Raw genomic sequence first — 19,148 nt, 5'->3', positions numbered from 1 at the left:
CTTTTCACAGTTTGGGGCCAGCACAGCTGTCCTGTGGATCATGACCGGGTAGGTGCCAGAGCCCTGATGGTGTCTCTGTTTAGGCTGATGGAGACATGAGTTTGTCTGCCCTGGACATGCACCGGCAAACAGAGGGCCCCGTGGTGGGTGGAAACTTGCTGGAGGGTGCGGTAAATAGAGACAAGTAGAAACGCAATGGGATAAAAATTCTTGACGATAGTACCCAGGGGTTTCAAAGAGCCGCAGAGCCTCAACATGATGTGGGGAAATGCCGTTGTGTGTCTAGGAGGCCGAGTGTGGAGTACAACACCTCAGGTTATTACTGAGTGATTATGCCCTGAGTTAGGCTGTGGTTAAGTGGGAGACAGGAACATCTTTTTAAGTATAACATGTCTTCATCTAATGACTAGGGATGAAAACTAACACCATATTATTTATTTATGCTCTGTTGGACTCCCAGGAGAGTCAGGGCAGCTTACATAAAAAGTGTTGCAAGAAAGTTGTAAACTAGGAGGTGAGGACGATATTCCAAAGGGAAGATAAGGGCAGGGTTATCCAACAGAGCAGGAATGAGTTCACGCAAAACCGTCAATCCTGACCTTCCTACACATTCCTGAGCGGCCTTCTCGACAGCAGAGAGAAAAGAGGAAGCAGCCGAGGGCCTGAGTGCCCTGCAGATGCCGGGTCAGATGCCACATTTGACAGGCCTCTGGTCTAAACCAATGGCGACAAGAACTCAGGGTGGATAGGAGGAAACCTCCATGCCTCCTTAAATGACAGAGGAGAAGACACCACTTCCTCATCCAGCCTATTCCCTGATACAAGGGAAAAAGGTTGGGAAACAATTTATGTTGGTCCCTCTTGTTTTACCAGATAAGCCCCTTAGATCTTGTAACCCGCTGCCCCAGCAGTCTAGGTTACTCAGGTTATTAGAGGACACCAAAGTCACCCACTCAAGTCTCCATTCCATGGTCACAGGCCCTCTCACTGGAGGGGGAGATGGGATCCTTGAGGCCCTGGTGTCCTCCCACCCCCACTGGTAGAAAGCCTCAAGTGGACGTCCCTCTGACCGTCCAGGGGGCCCACTGGGAGCTGAGGGGATGCACTCAGTGTGACTTACATGCCCGGCTTGGCTCCGGCCATCAGGACCATGCGCAGAGCGATGCGCTTGTGCAGGTTCCACTTCTCCACAGCCGCCGCCACGCAGATGACACCCACCAGCAGCAGCGTGGTGTTCTTGAAGTACTCGGCCGCCACCTGCAGAGGCCAGCTCGGGTCACCCCTACCCGACCCGGGGCCTGGCCCCCGCCCGACTAAACTCAAGCTCAACCAGAGGCTAGCAAGCAAAAAGCAGGGAGATGAGAGTTATTAAAATAGCCAGCTGTTGTATATTACATATATATATAATTTTAAATTTTAAAAATTTTATGTACACGTACATACATACATACTACCTTGGGCAGGCACTGTGCTAAGCACTTTACAAAGATTTCATTTAATCCTGCCAGCAACTCTGTCGGGTAGATATTCTTCTCCATTCTAATTGTGATATGAATACGATTTCAAAGAATAAACATATTTACAGTTTTACCTTAATTCTTAAAAATTATGAAAATAACCCTGGGTTATAATCTCATTTTCTTTAGCTTTTTAGAAAATTCTGTTCATTTTTTAATTGGAAAGTTAATACATGTTCATTATGGAAAACTTCAAAATATAGAAAAATTAAAGATAAAATTACCCTTAATCCTACTACTGTTAGCACTGTGGTATATTTTCTTCAATTTTTTAATGTCTATATAGATACATAATTGGATTTATACAGTATGTACTGGTTTATATCCTGCTTCTTTTTTTCATTTGACATTGTACGCTGATCATTTTCTTATGAGACTTAAATTTATTGAAAAAATTCATGCTAATGACAGCATGAAGTACCATAGAATTTACTTAGCCGTTTTCCTTTTGTTGAATATTTAAGTTGATTTCTTTTTTTCTTTCTTTGCTGCAAATGGAGCAAAGAATAATTTTCAGCTTAAATCGTTAACCTTATATAAATGTGATTATTTCCTTAGGACAGAGTTCTTGAAGGTGTCTTTATAACCTGCCTTAAACCTTTAAAAAAAACTTTATATTTGAATAACTCTTTAACTCCAGATAATTCCAGAGTTCCAAAGGGTTCCAAAATGATAATAGTGCAAGAAATAGCCATCCACTGTGTGTATGGGTTTTTTTTTTTTTTTCCTGAACCGCTTGAGGGTAAGTCATATACATTTTGGTCCTTTATCCCTAAATACTTCAGTGTTTATTTCCTAAGATTAGGCGTTTTCTCTCACACAACCATAGCATCAGTTACCAGCTGCTTCTTCTTGCTTTTTAATGACGAGGTAATTGAGACCTAGTCCTGCTCAAACATGTTTCCTATGTTTGGGCTCCAGGACCAACTCTTCGTTGATTCCCTCTCTTGGAACATTCTCTCCTTATCTCCACTTTGATGAGACTTCAAAGCCCAGTTCAGGCCTGGTGGCGTCCAGAAAACCTTCCTTGTGACTCTAACCTCTGACTCCAGAACATTCCTTGTGGGTACTATTAACTCTACACATCACAGAGCACATAGGGCAGTGCTAGAACTGTTGCTTCATGCTTGTACTGTTTATTTTTTTATGTGTATCTCTCTTGTTTCTGTATCTCTTAGCACCTAATAGGATAATATGGAAAAGTCGATGCTCAATAAATACTTGTCACATACAAGAGAGTTGTTCCCAACAATGCAACCATGATATAAATTGGGAGGAAAAGATATAGAAAAGTTTAACTCCTAACTTAGAAATCCTCTAAAAGTGAGAAAACAAGAACATTTTTAACTGCAAGAAAAATAAAAACTGAACAGGGAAGGAAATACAAATATAGTAAAATCTGCAGTGTTGGAAGTAGACAGAATTTATATAATGATACTGTTAAACTTTGATTATTGAATTATATGCCTGTACTGGGAAGGTAGAGGGAGGAGAATTGGGTGATGTAAGAGTACAAAATCCTCACCTGCTATAATCAGAAGTCAACCGATAATGTCTAAAAGTGATAACTCAAGAATTAATATAAGAATATCATATAGGACCGTGGAGCTTAATACCAGAAGAAGCAGTTAACAAAGTTAAGTTTTTGACTCTGGGTCAGGGGAGGTGGGATTTGGTGGAGGGAGGGGTGGGGAAGGAGTCTGCTGTTTTTTTCATTGGGACCTTTTCAGTATTATTTGAGTTTTAAACTCTGCATGCAACACTTTGGTAAGATAAGAGCCCCCCAAAAGGTAACTTGCTCCATTTCTCCCTTCTCACTTTTTCCCCACAGAGATTTCCTTGTGTCTGGTTGATGAGTTCTGTGCAACAGAAGGATCATCTCTCCTCTCTGAGACCGTTTCCTGGGGTAAGAGGCCTCTGCTTCTGGTTAATCTAGTCCTCGTCCTCGACCCCAGTCCTCATGGACACTGTCACTAATGCTCCCGGAGGGCAGAGAAGCGGTGCTGGGCTTGTGACTCTGGGGCAGAGTCCGCACTGGGAAGGACAGGAAGGCCTCGGGCCCTGACGGTGGGTGGAGGTGCTGCCCCCTAGCGGGAGGTGGAAGCACTGCTGGGATGGGAGGGCTGGCTGAACTGGGGGCCTAGGACCTTCCTCACTGCCCACTCATGTTCCTAGGCAGCTGAAAGGCAGCTCTGTGGTGGAATTGGTGTTTTAATTTCATCTGTCTACCAAGGAGAGGAACCCACAGAAGACCTGAGACACCATTGTCCTCCTGGGTGATGGTCCCCCACTGGCCCCATGACTCATGGCTCTCTGTGAAGCTTTTAAAGACTCAGTGTTACCAGGGTTACTTTCCCTGGGGACTGACTGACAACATTTTAGTTTTCTGCCTCTTTGGCACATATCCTGATAGACCCCAGTTGGTGATGGCCTTTTAGGGGGATCAGAGCCTGCACAAGAGGTGGGGCTACTTTCTCAGGGTTCCTCTCAAGGGCAAGGAGAAAGGAACCAACATGCGGTAGAGTGTCTTTTACATGCCAGAAATGTATTTTGCATTCACTTTCTCACTTAAGGTGAGGAAACAGACTCAGAGACGTTAAGGAACTTCTCCAGGGTCACAGTGTGAGGTGTGGAGTTGGGATATCAATCCAGGTCCATCTGAATCTAAAGCTACTATTCGACATGCCACTCAGGGTGGCCAAGTAGAAACCACTCATCTAATTCAACTCCAGGGGAAATTCTGGGTACCCCAGACAGCACGGGCCAGCCCACATTCCTCATCTTTATTCATAATCACAGTCCTGACACTGGCCCCAAATACCTGGGCCCGGTCCCGTGAAAGCCCCAGGCCCAGGTTTAGTAGGATATTGGCCCTGTGATGTTTTCTTATTTGGTGTTTGGTGTGCTCAGGTCTGTTCACGTGTCCTTCCTGCCCCCTTGTAAGCAATGCCAAGTGTTTGGTGATGTAGCCTGGGTGTAGTTTGTGACTCGGCTGTATGCTGGGCAAGTTATTCAACCTCTCTGGGCTTCATTTCTCTCATCTAAAAAAATATATGAGGATTATATGAGTCCCAATCTTCTGTAAAGCTGTCGTGAAGATTAAATGACACATGCAAACCAGCTAGCGTGGCCCGCCACGTTGACAGCCAGGGTTCCTGGTGGCTCTCCTGTTACAATGTGGTCCACACAGAGGCTGACCTGGTCTGAGGCCGTTAGCATACAGAGAGGGCCCAGGCACAATCAATAAAATCTTGTCCAATGGTGTTGGTTAGTTTTCTAGCCCACTGATTTTTTTTTTCTTTACAATAAAACCTTGGTTATTTACAGCCCCTCTGGGAGTTCCAGGATTCTTGAGGATTATTTTAATCATTTTCTAAAATGTGTTGCGTCCTCACACTTGCCGTGAGCATTCCTTTCCCCACTATCTAATTTCCAAGACTAATATTCTGTGAGTTGGGAAACTAGATAATGAAAATTGTTAGAACTATTTGCAAAGAGAAATTAGATTCTAAAACAAGTGCTCCTCCCATGGCTAGACTGCATGGATTTTGTGACATTTGTGTTGGCAGTGTTACCGCCTTTACTGCTTTTCTGCTCTGTGGTTTTTCTCGGTGTGCCCAGACCCCAAGTTTGGAGAGCAGAGATGTTTCTGGACTGTGTTTAAGAAGAGATGGGCTCAAGGAGGCCGCTCTGAAAAGGTGGAGCAGAGGATAGCAAGTAAGAACTCAACCTGGGTTCAAATGCTTGCTCCCCACAGATGAGTTGTATGTTCTTGGACCAAATACTGAACCCCTGTTCCCCCATCGTTTCAACCTTTTAAGTAGTAATACACAACACATTGAATCCGTATGGGCCTTAAGTAAGATGATGCAAGACAGGCCTGGCACATAGGAAGTGCTCAGTAATGGTCCATTATTATTGTTAGAGAAGTGAAAAGATGAAACGCTTCAAGATGAGATTGAGGGTTAGGAATCAGGTATGCCAGCATGACCACGTGGGGGAATAAGAGAAAGAAATGAAGTAAGAAGGAGCAAGGTGGACCTAAAAGACAAAGATTCCCCCAAACTTTCTTAAGTGAAGGGTGAGTACATCTCAAGAGTTTTCTAACCCAGCCTGGATTGAGAGGCACAAGGCCAGAAGGGTTGACCAATGTAGTCTTTTAGTTCATTGTTAGTAAATTGCAGGTGACATCTGTTAGTGATGAGCTTTTAAAAACATCACTCTCTTTGATCACGGAATTATTTGTTGCTCTCTGGATATGTCAGGTTTTAATTTTTTTACAAAGTTTTTTTTTTTTTTTAAATGGGAAGGTGAGGGGAGTTGTGGCTTTAATCCTAGAAGTTTGAGGAGAATGGAAATCTGGATGCTGATCTCAGTTCAGTGCTTTTCTCACTAAGAACAGGGCAATCGTCAGGGAGGAAGACAGATGGACCAATGAATCATTCGTGCAGATAAGCTGGGTGCCGTGATGGGCACTCTGTCACTCAGGTAGGTCTAACATCCTCACAGCTCCCCACGAGGTGGGTATGCCTATTATTCTCATTTTCCAGATGAGTAAAATGGAAGTTTAGAGAGGTTACACATGTAAGGAAAAGAATGTTGCCCGCCATTCCAGTTCTATAAGGATCAAGCCATTAGCCACTGCAGTCGTGCACCCTGAGGGGAATTCAGGATGGAGAAAAACAGGAAGCATTCTGTACTTTGGGTACTGGCCCTAAATAGTTAAGATGCATATCTAAGGGATCATTTCAATGACCCCAGATTCTTACTTCTTCTCGTAGATAGAAAAGCACTAAAATCATTAACTTGAGATGTCTGTTGTGATTAGCAGTAGTCTCTTGATGTCTGACTACCTGTTTTTCCAGAAAAAAAAATTCATATATTTCCTGGCTCCTACCTTACCTCTTAGGAGCAGTACCTCAGTTACCTAAGAGGGTGTCTCCCAGGCCATAGTCCTCAGTAAGTTCCCCAAATAAAACTCAACTTGCAACTTTTATTTCAGTAAACGCACAACTTGCTCAAGACTGGTCAGTGAGAAAACTGGATTCAAACTCAGTTAGACCCTACTCCCAACTTGGATCCTGACCCTCTCCACATGGCCAGTGTCCTTACGTATAGTGGTGGCAGCCAGAGACTGGCAGAATGCGTGGATCTGAACGTGTCCTGACGTAGGCACTGGTGGCGTTGTACGGGTCCCGTCAGAAATGCAGCCAGTCAGCACGCCGCTGCTGGCTGGACACACCTAGGCTCGCCTTGCAAGTTGCTGTGGCTGTGCCTCTTCACGCGGCAGGAATGTGGCATTCCCTTAGGAGACCAGTGGTGGTCTCTGGAAACGGACCTATTTTGAGGCTCTTTTGGTTCATCTGAACAATTTTGCTGCGACCCCAGGATGGGATGCCTGGGATGGCCCCCCTCCGGGCTGAGCTAAGCCCCCATCAGAGCTGAAGCCCCTCACTACACCATTCCAACCACCACCCTGGCGGCGGCGTGGCTGCCTCTCCGCCCTTCCCTGGGGGCAGGAATGCTGTTCCTGCTGGTAAGTCTCTGGGGGCTCAGACACCCTCCTAACCACCTGTCTGTATTCCCTGAGGACAGAGGTTTTCAAACCACTCACTGCCTCTGAAACTTCAGTGGCAGCTGTGGGAACAGGGTGGCCGTGAAGCATTGGGAGGGAAGGGCCCGGGCAGTCAGGGCTCTGGGCCCCCATGCCTAATCAGAGTAGGACTTCCCCTTCCATCTGCTTCATGTATTGATTTTCCTAAGATTTAGTTTAAAGGAAAGGTTTTGTTGCTTAAAAAACATTCTTTGTAAACCCTACCCTAGAGATGTCTAAAGCAGAGAGACCCAGATGGGTGCTGACCTGACCCGAAGTCAGCCCAGCTCCTGCAGAGCTTGGAAATGCTGACTCATAAGGTGTCCCCAGTTTCTTCAAGACTGAATGATCTGCCCCTGTAGCTCTTCCTATGGAAACATCAGCTTGGCCTCAAAAGGCTGCAAGATCTGTGGGTTCCTGGTATCGGGCCCACGTATGGCCTGGGTGTGCGCTCAGCTCTGGGCTGTATCTGGATGGCTGTAGGTGAGGGTGGGTAGCTGGGCACAGATGCTCAGCCTGTATCCTCACAGGCCTGTATGTGTGGCTGGGGGCGTGGAGGTAGGGGTGTCAGCCTCCATAGTGAGTAGAGGCCAGAAAGGCAGAGTGGAAGGTGATATACGAAATGCCCCCAGGTTTACACACAGCAAGTCAGGGTCTAGGCACTGGTCAGGAATCCAGTGGGTCAGAAAGATCAAGAGCAAACAGGGAAGCAGATTTCATGACATCAGACTCAAGTATCACTTGGCTGTAGAGGCTGTTTTGTTTCTCCAGCTGGAGCTGCCTTGCTGCCTCTCTTGCCTTGGCAGGAGCTAGGACCTGAATTAGACTTGCTAGAAGCCTGCAGTGCAGGGCCACTGAGACAGCAGAAGGAGCGTGTCTGTATGCGCGTGCGCGTGTGGCTGCATGTGTTGGGGGGTAGACAGAGAGCAGGTGTAATCTCTACCGGAAGTAGTTCCTGACCCTGGGCATCTCTGAGGCTCCTTACAAATTCCAGTGTTCAAACCATGCCCTTTAGTTCCCCAGAGAGCCGCTTGGTCCCCACATCTAAGCCATTCTCCTATAAACAGTGAATCTCAGCTCACTTGATTGACACAGGTCCTGTCCCCAGCTACGGCAACACAGCAGAAAGGCTTAGAGGACTTTCAAGGCCTCTATGATGACAGTAACGAGAGTCACAGTGGAGGCACAACAAAAAAACAGACCTAAAAACAAATTGGAAATACAGGACTGGGCTCTGTACACCAGCAGAGGGGAGCAGAAGCTGGATGCTTACAAGCCGATAGATTCCTAACGTCAAGGGGCCCTTAGAGCCCAGCCCCTCTCCCGAGGCACAGAGTCTACCTCTAGTATCCTTACGTGGTCATCTGGCTTGTGCTTCTGGGGACAGGAACACCAGGACCACGTGTGGCCCCCATTTCAGGGTCTTCCCTCCCAGAGAGGGGATCTACCTTACGGTGCTTTGACTCTGGTTCTGGTTTGACCCTTTGAGCCTGGTATGTTGAGCTGTACAAGCCAGAAATCATGCCCCTCTTGAGGCTTTTCTTCATTCCTCACGTGACTTAGCTTCTAGATTTCAGACATCTTGGCTACCTACCTCTGAATGAGCTCCTTATCCAGAATTTCCTGCTCTGAACACATACGTTTATTAATTGAGCAGATTTCAGTACATACTGGCTAGCAGTTAAGGGTGAAAGTTCTGGGGTCAGGCAATTCGGGCTTCAAGTCCTGGCTGTACTACTTACGAGCTGTATCACCTTGAGTAAGTTACTTAACCTCTCTGAACTTCAGTTTCCTCCTCTGTAAAACAAAGATAAAAATAATAGCCACTTCACAGAGGATTAAAAGATACAGTGCATGTAAAGGACCTCCCACTGCGCCTGACATGTGGTAAAGGCTTGGCATTTTGGCGGCCACCCTGGACAGAGAGCTGACTCCCACTGCGTCTATACTCAGCTGAAAGCCAAAGATCTTTTTCACACACACTGCTAACATTTATCCTTATTAAGCTTCATTTTGCCTGGACTTCCCTTCCAGTCCACTGTCTCTTCCTGGCAGCATTGATTCTGTCACTGTACATTAGCTAGTCCATCTAGCTTTGAGTCATCTGCAATCTGATGACATGCCTTTCTTATTTCCATTTGTGCTCTCTCTCCAGTGCAATGCCAACATGTTCCTCAGATTCTTTCGGTTCAGCTATTCAACCAGCACTCAAGTTACTCAACTGTGCTGTCATCCAGACCACATTTCTCTGACTGAGAAATTGTTATCCCTGGAAATATCGAAGGCTCCAAAGAAAAAGTTAATTTATGTTCAGCAACATTTGTTTAAAAGACCAGGGAAATTATAAAGCTTTGTGGAAAGACCTCAGTCAAAAAGTGGTCAATATAAAGTTTGGGCACTCGACAGGGTAAATTTCATTTATATAGAACATTCCCTCATGTGAAATTGTGTAAATTGGGGTCTGCAAGGCCAGAAAAAGAGGCATTACTGCATAGGGTCTTCTGTGTTATTCCATGTGGTTTATACTTTCTCTCTGCTAGAGTAGAAACTTCTCAAGGTCAGGAGCCATTTTGACCATTTTCTGTCTCTTTTCAGCATCTGAGTTCGGCTGATAGAAGACAGTCTCAGCTTTGCACACAGTGAACTCTTAATACCTGCAGACTGACAGTTCATCACTGTAAAATTTAACCATTTATATGCATACATCCAGCCCTAGGGGGAACCCAGAGCATTAGCTGTGAGATTCAAGAGCGCAGAAATGATATAGTTAAAAAAATTCTTTTTTTGGCTGCACCACACAGCATGTGGGATCTTAGTTCCCAGACCAGGAATTGAACCCGTGCCCCCTGCATTCGGAGCAGAGTCTTAACCACTGGACCGCCAGGGAAGTCCCAGAAATTATATTTTTTTTTCATTTTTGTCACCTGCAAGGTATCTGTAACATCCCATATTGTATTGCACATGGTAGGTACAGCACTCAAAATATTTTTCTGAATGTTGACTGAATAACCTGAGGGACAAAAGCCACAGATCCAGGGTCCCACTGATCCTATTCACATGCCTTCCTTCATATGGAGAGTACACTACTGACACACTATTGAGAAACATTGCAATCAAGAAACGTGAACTAAGGGCTAGTGCAAGAATGGCCCGTATGCATAAGACATCGTCAACCCTAGAGGGCATGAAATGTGGATGGAGAGAGGACGTGTCCACAGCAAGTTTATATCTGATGTATCTCATGTACCGTTTAAAGGACAAAGGTATTGGGGGGCTCCAAGGGAAGTGAACAACTCTTTTAGCTGAGGTTTTTGGAAAGGCTTCAACCAACAGGGTAATTGGGTAGGATCTTAAAAGCTGAAGGAATTGGAGAGAACTTTCCAAAGTGGAAGAGTGGCCCGAGTCCCGGCAAGGGGCTGGGCAAGCACAAGGTGGGTTTGGGAAGTGACGAGTGGATGATTTGTCTGGAGTAAGGGGCGCCTGCAGACCCCCGGCCTAGCTTTTCCCAGGGAGCCATGGCACATGCTGGTGTAGGGGAGAAGTCGGTGGCTGTGGAATAGATATTTTCTCTGTCTGCAAAGTCAACTGGCTCACTAAGGGCTATAACCCATGTCCTCTACCTGATCGGCATGTCCTTTAATCTGAGTTTAAAAGGCTAGCTAAACAGATTATATTTGGCCTAAACTGCTCTCCGGAGCTCGGCTGTTAAATATCACCAGCCAAAGCCACTTTATCAGACGGATGGGGTAGGGTTTTTCACCTCAAATGATAAAATTGGCCCCTGGCTTCTCCAGCGTTTTCCACCTCCAGCCCCAGCAATAGCAACACCCAATCTCTCCCTGCAAAGTCTTCTTTTTCTCCTTACAAAGTCCTGTTGCCTTTGAAAACAACTGCCTCCCTAGACTCCTTATAGGTTGAGCCTTCCTGGCTGTGCAGATGGGCAGGCCCTAGGATGAACTGTTGCCTAGCAACATCCCTAGTGTGTGGAGGGGCTGATTGGCCCACCTGTCTATAAGATTCCGCTGCAGGAGGCCCTTGGGGAAATAGAGACATCATCTACTTTAAGACTAAGGCATACTGTTGGCTTTTGGGCTGCCTGTAGTGAAATACAAAGATATTAGTCTTTTAATGAATAGTTAGCTCACTTTAAAGATGTTACTTAAGTTTCAATTCTTTCTATAACTTCACTTCTTCCTCTGCTCTCTACTTTCACCTCCCGACTCATTGGCTTTCGCTTTCACAATTTTAAAGAGAAATCTGCAAGACAAGTTCATTTATGTTTCTCTTAAGAAAAGTAATATTACACTACCAAACGTAAAATAGATAGCTAGTGGGAAGCAGCCGCACAGCACAGGGCGATCAGCTCGGTGCTTTGTGACCACCTAGAGGGATGGGATAGGGAGGGTGGGAGGGAGGGAGATGCAAGAAGGGAAGAGATATGGGAACATATGTATGTGTATAACTGATTCACTTTGTTATAAAGCAGAAACTAACACACTATTGTAAAGCAATTATACTCCAATAAAGATGTTAAAAAAGAGGGCTTCCCTGGTGGCGCAGTGGTTGAGAGTCCGCCTGCCGATGCAGGGGACAAGGGTTCGTGCCCCGGTCCGGGAAGATCCCACATGCCGCGGAGCGGCTGGGCCCGTGAGCCATGGCCGCTGAGCCTGCGCATCCGGAGCCTGTGCTCCGCGACAGGAAAGGCCACAACAATGAGAGGCCTGCATATCACCAAAAAAAAAAAAAAAAAAAAAGAAAAGTAATATTGGTGCTTGTTCTTTTAGGCATGCACACAGACCCAGACTACCTGTTCTCTTTCCACAGAGGAAGGGGGATAATTGGAGTGACTGCCTAGTGCTTCAGGTTCCAGGCTAGCTTTTATGTGGGTCCCCAGGATACTGGTGTTGGACCCATCTCCAGGAATCAAAGCACTGCTGAGGGTTTTGGGGATGCTATCCTTTTTGGAGAGTCTGAGGCTATAATGATTACTAAATGCCAACAAAGGAACTAATGTACCAACAGCCTCCAAACCAAACTGCCCCAAACCAAAACAAGCGAACAAAAACCAGCCATTTGAGTCCATGTAGTAGAAGGACAACTTGTTAACTTGTAGTCAAGTACAGCAATTAGGGGATGGCCTAATTTTTATCTTTGGACTTTAAAAAAAATTCTGTTATCCATGGTTAAGGCATCCCATGGACCCAGGTTCATTATTCCTTCCTCACATCACACAGGTGAAGAGATGTACAGTTCTTAGTATTAACTCACCATGAAGCTACGTAATACATTATGGAGTGTTTTTCTTATGGTACAGTAAGCAAGTGCATAGACTTTGAAATCTGACAGGTATGAGTTTGAATCCAATTCTGCTATTTCCTACTTTGTGATCTTGGGTAAGTTTCTTAACTGTGAAACTCTTTCCTCATCCGTAGAATGGAAATATTAATATCTACCTTGTAGACATCTCGGGAGTATTAACTAATACAGCACTTCTGGTGTAGTGCCTGATTCTTAGTAGGAATTCAAACATTAGTTCCCTTTCCTCTTTCTTCTGTGCCTCTGTCCTTAACTAACCTCTACCATTCAATCTCCTTCAGAAACCCTAAGCGGAGACCAGGTGCTATAAGGAGATAATCCAAATGGAACCAGGTGTTAATGAAAGAAGACCGTCCTTCATCTTGCTCCAGGTTTCTGGCTGTGATTTTCTTCTCTTCTATTTGTGGTGGGCTTAACTGTTTGCACTGGCACCACCCTGGGCTTCCTGTTGACAATTTCTGTTAGAATTTTAAGAATGCCACAGAGAGAGGGAGAGAGTGAACAGAGGACAGATTCTAGGTAGACAGCAGTCAGGGAAAGAATATGCAGTAATCTTGAGTTGGGGAAGAAGGGACAGAAATGTTTTTTAGAGAAAGTGAAGACATTGTCAGGACTCAGGGAAATGCGGTAAGTCTCTCTGTTGGCAAAGCATTTATTGAGCACCTACTCCATAAGGGCTCAGCTTCGTCAGGAGATTCCAAGGACCTGGGAGGCCTGATTCCTGCCTTTGAGTGCTTAGAGTTTAATGGACAATCAGAAGAACAGAGAAAGAATCACAGCAGTCTGGCTGAATGTGCCAATCATACAGTTCCCAAAGGGTTTCAGGCTGAAGGAACAATTGGATGTAATTAACCAAAAGGCTTCCTGAAAGAGGCAGTTTGACAGAGATGAAGGTCATGGGTTGAAGGAAAGGAGCTCAGGGTCCAGGACAGCAGGTGCAAAGGCTTAGTGCTAATGGGTTGTCCCAGAGGGTGAAAGAAGCCCCCTCCTCAACTGCTCTGTGAGTCTCCCTTCGCCTTGAGCCCTCTTTCACTGGCCCAGCAGGGACCGAGCAGGGGGCTGCTAATGGTCTAACCTCGCTGGATCGCAGGACTCCAAAGAACGGGTAGAGGAAGGCAGGCACCAGGGCTGCAGCTCCAAGAGGCACCGCCTCGGACACCCAGTACACAGCAGTCACGATCAACACGTAAGCACACGCAGCCTCCTGGAAGGGGAGGAAAGTGGGTGGTTAGTCACAGGGACAGCCACTGCCACCAAGGATCCAAAAGAGACCCAGGGCAGAGGCAGGAGGCACACGGACTCAAACGTGGGCACTGGAACACAGCTCTGGGAGGTGCAAAGGTGGACTTGGCAGAGAAGTTTGGTGGATACGTGTCATCGTATTTTGGTGGGTGAAGTTATGGCTGCTCCTTGGGGCGACTGATGCCTTGCACGTGGTTTGCACTGGTTTGCAGCAGGGTGGCCACCGGGACTGTTATGCTATCACAGCTTGGTTGGTTCCTGAAACTGAGCAGGGTAGGGACTGAAATTAACTGCAGTGTCCAGATCATGTACATAAAGGTGGAGTTCACAGTTTTAACTTGGTCTAGGCAGGATATTTTGGTGTCAGATTGATCAGATACTAGAGGTTCTTGGGGTAGCTGAAGGTGGGGATTAATTTGTGTAATTGATTCACATGTGAGTTCTGAAACTGGCCGGTTTGGGGCTGGATCACTCCCTGCTGGGTTGGTGGGGAGAGCTGTCCTGCATTGTCAAATGTTTAGCAGCATCCCTGGCCTCTACCCACTAGACGTCTGTAGCACCTCCCCAACTGTGACAACCAAAACTGTCTCTAGACATTGCCAAATGTCCGTAGGCGGCGGGGGGGAATCATCCCTTGTTGAGAACCAGTGCCCTAACCAGTGTCTGGGACACTCCACTGCCTGATGTACATGGAAACTTCCTTCTGACAAAGAGAGTAAGAGTGCTGTCTATCTGGAAGGGAAGGCCTGGAAATTTACCAGGGTTTTCCCCAGCCCACTCCCTTTGCTGGTTGTACAACCGTGGGGTGCGCAGAATAAATAAGTACAACATTCTTATAAAAAATCAGTCCTCCTTAACCTTAGCTCCAGTAATCCTGGTTGCCCCGAATGGTGCTGATTAATGGTGGTGAGAAAGGTCACTGGCTTACTCTTGGGAGAGGTCACTGTCCAAGGGTTTTAGCAATGGACTCCGGAGGGCCAGTGAATAGAAGATCCAAGCTGGCTGTGGACTCCTCCGTTTATACCTAGTTCTAAACCCACTGCGCTCAGGTCTGACCTGCCCTGAGGCTGGCTGGTGATCAAGGAACCTGACAAATCTTGTTCTGTTTATCTCTCCCTTGGGTTCAGAACAAGCATCCTCAAACTCTTACACAAAAGTTACAAAAGGTCGCCATGATCAGTGAGGGGCGTCAGGAGTGATTAACCCAGCCTGGCTGGATGGAACCTTGTTCCCTCCTGATACGCATGGATTATGGGGTTGGGGGTTGAGAAATGGGAACTGGGCGCAACAGTTGTTGACTGTAGCTCCCACTGAGATTTCCTCTGGGGCCAAAAGATCAGAGAGAAGTTAAAGCTTTTGGAAGTGCTGATAAGACAACAGAACCAATACTGGGGGGAAAAAAAGCTCCATTTGAAAAAGAATGCAGTTTAGAGAAATGCTCCCTTTACTGCAGAAATAAAAATACCTAAGGAGTTCAAAGCCCTTCAGCCCACTTGAGCTCACTTATTCCCATCTCCTTCCTGGGAAAGAGACAGAATGGCAAGTGTTGTTTCTAGTTGAAGCAAAGGAGATAGAATGTCTTTCCCTCACTGAGAAGCCCTTATTCCTTACAAAGAACCTTCAGTCTTTCTTGGCTTGGTCATTACAGGTCCAGGAGCGAAGGAAGGAGAGAAAAGGGAGAGAGAGAGAGCAAGAGCTATTTCTTTCTACCATGCATCATTTTGGTTTGAATTAGGAGAATTTGGGTAAGCCAAGGTAAACTTTTTGATTGTAACTATTGTTAGGAATTAGAATAAGTTACTGGAGGAAGTCACCAAGCCACCTTCATCCAGCAGTATTAAGAACAGGATAAACTACCATCATTTTAATCTGAACTTTCCTTAGAGCTTTCTGACTTTCATTAGAAAAATGGCCAAGAGACCACCTTCAGATGGCCTTTCCATCTACTTCGCACTCAGTACACCCGTGGAATTTACATAAACTTCCTTTTGCCCCTTCTCAGCTGTCTCAGAATTCAGTAGGGAAGCTTATATTCAGATAACCCAGAATCCTCTGTGAAGTTTGTTTACAGGCTCCTGTGTCCCTGCATCTGGCCGTGGTCTGGCAGGTAGCTCCATCAAGGTTGGTGAACTGAACTGGGCTCCTCTGCTGGCTAACAGGTCTCTCTTATCTACTGGAGAAAATATTCTGGAAACCCGCAGCCTCTTATCGCTGCTGCTGGTCAGCAGGAATGTAGGGATTGGCGCGTACTGGCGCAGTGCCTTTAAGGGATAGTGTTGTCAGTTCTTTTTTGCTCCTGTTGACAAATAAAGGAGCGAGTTCAAAAGTGGCATTTCCCCACAGCGGATGCTCCCTGACCCTGCTACTAACTGATGTTTACATCTGCTTCTTTCCCTACAGTCTGACCACCCCGATGAAATACCATTCAGGCTCCACTGGAAGGAGCTTGAGGTCACGTCATTTGGTGTCATAAATGACTGGAAGGGCTTTTGAAAATTTAGCTTGGGAGTTGGGTGTAACTTTTATCCCACCGGGATGCTGAAGCTGGGCTTCGTTGCAGGTGCCCCCCTCTTGACCCTCCTCTTCTGTGTATGGGAAATCAAGTCTGGGCCCCTGGCTTTAGAGAGCTGGGCAGGAGAAACGGGGAGGTCATACTAATCCTTCCTAAAATGCAGCTGCAGCTTGTCACTTTGAAGAAGCATCAGAACTGCAGGCCAGGAGCTCTTGCCCAGATCACTTCTCTCAGTTCCAGCCCAGAGCAAACGAGGCTATTTAGGGATCTTAAGGATTAAAGATCAGAATCTAAGTGTGATGCGAGGGGGCCGAATAGATGAGAGCCAGTCCCCGTGGTGGTTTGTGCCGTGACCTCAAGGTGCTTCTGCGTCATTGCAGAGGAAGGAGAAGAAGCGTCTTACTGACGCTGTGACACACGGAGGAATCACCTTCGCAGGGCACACTGGGGCGAGTGGTGAACAGGCTGCATCCAGGTCTGAGGGCTTTGGCCACCCAGGCTCCATCTAGCTGTCCCGCGGGCTACCCATGAGCACAGACTGGGAAGCTCTGAGGTAGCGTATTTCTCTTTTCTTAAGGCACTGGTTCTCAAATGGAGCCAAGTTTGCCCCCCAGGGAATATTTGGTAATATCTGGAAGCATTTTTTGGCTGTCACAATTGCAGGGGGTGCCTGTGTGCTGCTGGCACCTGATGGGTAGAGACCAGGGACGCTGCTAACCACGCTACAATGCACAGCACAGCGCGGCCCTCCCCTCACGACAGAGAACTCTCTCCCCCCGCCCCCAAATGTAACTAGTGTGGCTGTTGAGAAACCCCGCCCTAAGGTGAAACTCAGTTGGACGAAGGCGCTGGGTCAAGGAAGGGCAAGGTCTCTTGCTCTCAGTGAGTCCATCTTTAAAAACCTATTCAAGAATTTTGATAGACCCCAACAGAGCAGAGGCTTACCTTTCCTCCCTTGTCTCTCCTCTTTTTTTTTTTTCCACAACATCCCTCTTCTGTCACATGTATAGATTTTTTTTGTCTACTTCAATCATTTGTTATTTTGTTTTCTTCTTCATGGGGATACTTCTCACTAGTCATTGGTAACTGAGAAGCTCCAAGACAGGCTCCCAGAATTAAATGGCTGCACTACCCCCCAGAGTCATGGTCACCAGAGATGGGGCTGACTCAGGGGACACGGGGGGGGGGGGCTGATGCCGCTAATGAGAAGAGCAGGTGCCACTTGGTTGGCATTCCCTTAACCTATCTGACACCGAGTAAAACAAAACAAAACAAAAGCATGAAAAGGAAAAAAAAATCAGCCTACTGGGACAAAGCCAGAAATGGACTAGTGTATACGCCGGGAAAACGTTCAGCACCAATCACTGTCTGCTAATCCCAGCCGGCTTTCATCAGCAGCTCCCTGGTGCTCTGAGTTTTTATTCTACTAAAGACTTAAACCAGTTTGTTTTTAAGAAACCATTCTAATCCCCTTTAACTGCGTCATTTAATCTTGGTTACGAAGTTACTCTGGGAGCTGAGTGGAAGACACCCTTCCCCTCCTACAAACAAGATTAACCTTTCGTAGCTTATTTTTCCTAAAGTCTCAAGGGTAGTGCCAGCTAGGGGAAGGGGTAAAGCCACTGGGAGGAAGGGGGGGGGGGGGAGGGAGAAAAGGAGCCGGAGGAAGGCAAGGAAGGCAAATGACGGTCTCAGAAGCAGAGCCCAGGCTCTTCTGCTCACACAAACCTGAACAAAAAATTGGGCCACAGTCTAGAGTTGGGGGCTCTTATTCTGTTTTATCCAGTCGTTTGCTGTCTCTCCGTCAAGAGCACAGAGAAGAAAACACAGAGGATACAAATAATCAAAGGGCCACATGCATGGGACCAGGGCAGGCTGCCAAGCTGCGCTTTCAACTTAAAGTTCAGAAGGAACTTGAGGGATTAAGAGTTTCAAATCCTGGTTATCAGAGCCCACCGTGGTCACCCACAGACCCTGGCTAGATGCACAGGAGCCCGGCCGGGGACCCCACCGCAGTGCACCTCAGGCCGGGGTCCACAGTCCCCTCCCTCCTCCATCTGGGAGGTCTTCCTGATGTCCAGTTGCTCTCCCATATGGACGGTCACATGTTGACTCCTGGCAAATACCGGCTCTCCAGAGCGCCCTTCTCTTTATCGGGTGTCCGCCTGGCCCCTGCCCCCGAGCAGGCTGGCCCACTGCTCCGTGTCACACAGATCAGCCACTCCAGCCATCGGCCCTTCCTCTTATCTCAGTCCTGGCCAGGGGCCGTGGGGCTGGGGGACTGGGAATGGGGTGAAGGGGTGAAAATGGCAGTTTTTAGGCAGAAAGTACGTTAGCCTCCTCCAGGAAAGCATTTCCATTTCTTTACACCAACAGAAGAATGCTGAGGCGCTGCACGAGCACCCCACTCCCTCCACCGACCTCCCCTCTGACCTCCCACCTGATCCCCTGGCCCCAGGAGGGGACCGGCTGGTACTCACGCTGCTGGGGTGAAGCATGGGCAGAGGCAGCATTAGGAGCGGCACGAAGATGACGAGCAGCAGCTTCCTGGCTTGGTGGAGGCCCTTCAGTAAACCCATCCTGGACCTCCTCCCCTCGGAGCCCGCGCCCGCCAAGTGCCTGTGCTGCTGGCGACGCTCGCCTCCCTCCAGAAACACTCCTTCAACCTTTCTCGGCTTCCAAGAGTCCTCTCTCGTCTTAAGAGCAGAACAGGAGGGCAGGTAGAGCCTCTGTTTGCAACAAAGGCCGGCCTCCTCGCCTTCGGTTTTAGGTGGGATTGGTGAGCATAGTTTTATGCCCAGCGAAAAGGAAGTGGGAAAGGATGATAAACGGGGACATAATGGCTCTCTCTTTGCTTGATCAGTAATGGAGTAACTTCATTCCAAAGCTCAGCAAAAGCCCCCTTAATCAATCAAGATTACACCTCTGCTGCAGCTGTCTGGCTGCCGTCTATTGTGCCCTCCAACAT

General features: G+C 47.2%; 1 protein-coding gene and 1 long non-coding RNA gene across 2 annotated transcripts in view; one reads left to right on the top strand and one right to left on the bottom strand.

Moving 5' to 3' along the window:
* The window catches only part of SLC13A4 (solute carrier family 13 member 4), a 39,099-nt gene extending 20,340 nt beyond the window's left edge, over positions 1-18,759 (bottom strand). The window contains exons 1-3 of the mRNA XM_004272166.3: positions 18,661-18,759; positions 13,502-13,630; positions 1,121-1,257 (exon numbers count right to left, since the gene is read on the bottom strand). Coding sequence (XP_004272214.1) covers positions 1,121-1,257; positions 13,502-13,630; positions 18,661-18,759 — 365 coding nt within the window. The remainder of the gene's footprint in view (positions 1-1,120; positions 1,258-13,501; positions 13,631-18,660) is intronic.
* Positions 1-19,148, top strand: part of LOC117202307 (uncharacterized) — a 38,980-nt gene that overhangs the window by 16,413 nt on the left and 3,419 nt on the right. Inside the window, exons 4-9 of the long non-coding RNA XR_004484547.2 lie at positions 3,349-3,423; positions 5,915-6,005; positions 6,520-7,053; positions 12,708-13,612; positions 16,069-16,529; positions 16,563-18,900. This is a non-coding gene — a long non-coding RNA (uncharacterized LOC117202307). The remainder of the gene's footprint in view (positions 1-3,348; positions 3,424-5,914; positions 6,006-6,519; positions 7,054-12,707; positions 13,613-16,068; positions 16,530-16,562; positions 18,901-19,148) is intronic.

The sequence above is a fragment of the Orcinus orca genome, chromosome 9, assembly GCF_937001465.1.
Source record: "Orcinus orca chromosome 9, mOrcOrc1.1, whole genome shotgun sequence".
Lineage (NCBI taxonomy): Eukaryota > Metazoa > Chordata > Mammalia > Artiodactyla > Delphinidae > Orcinus > Orcinus orca.
Note: the sequence above shows the minus strand (reverse complement) of the source record. Positions and strands in the feature narration are given on the sequence as shown.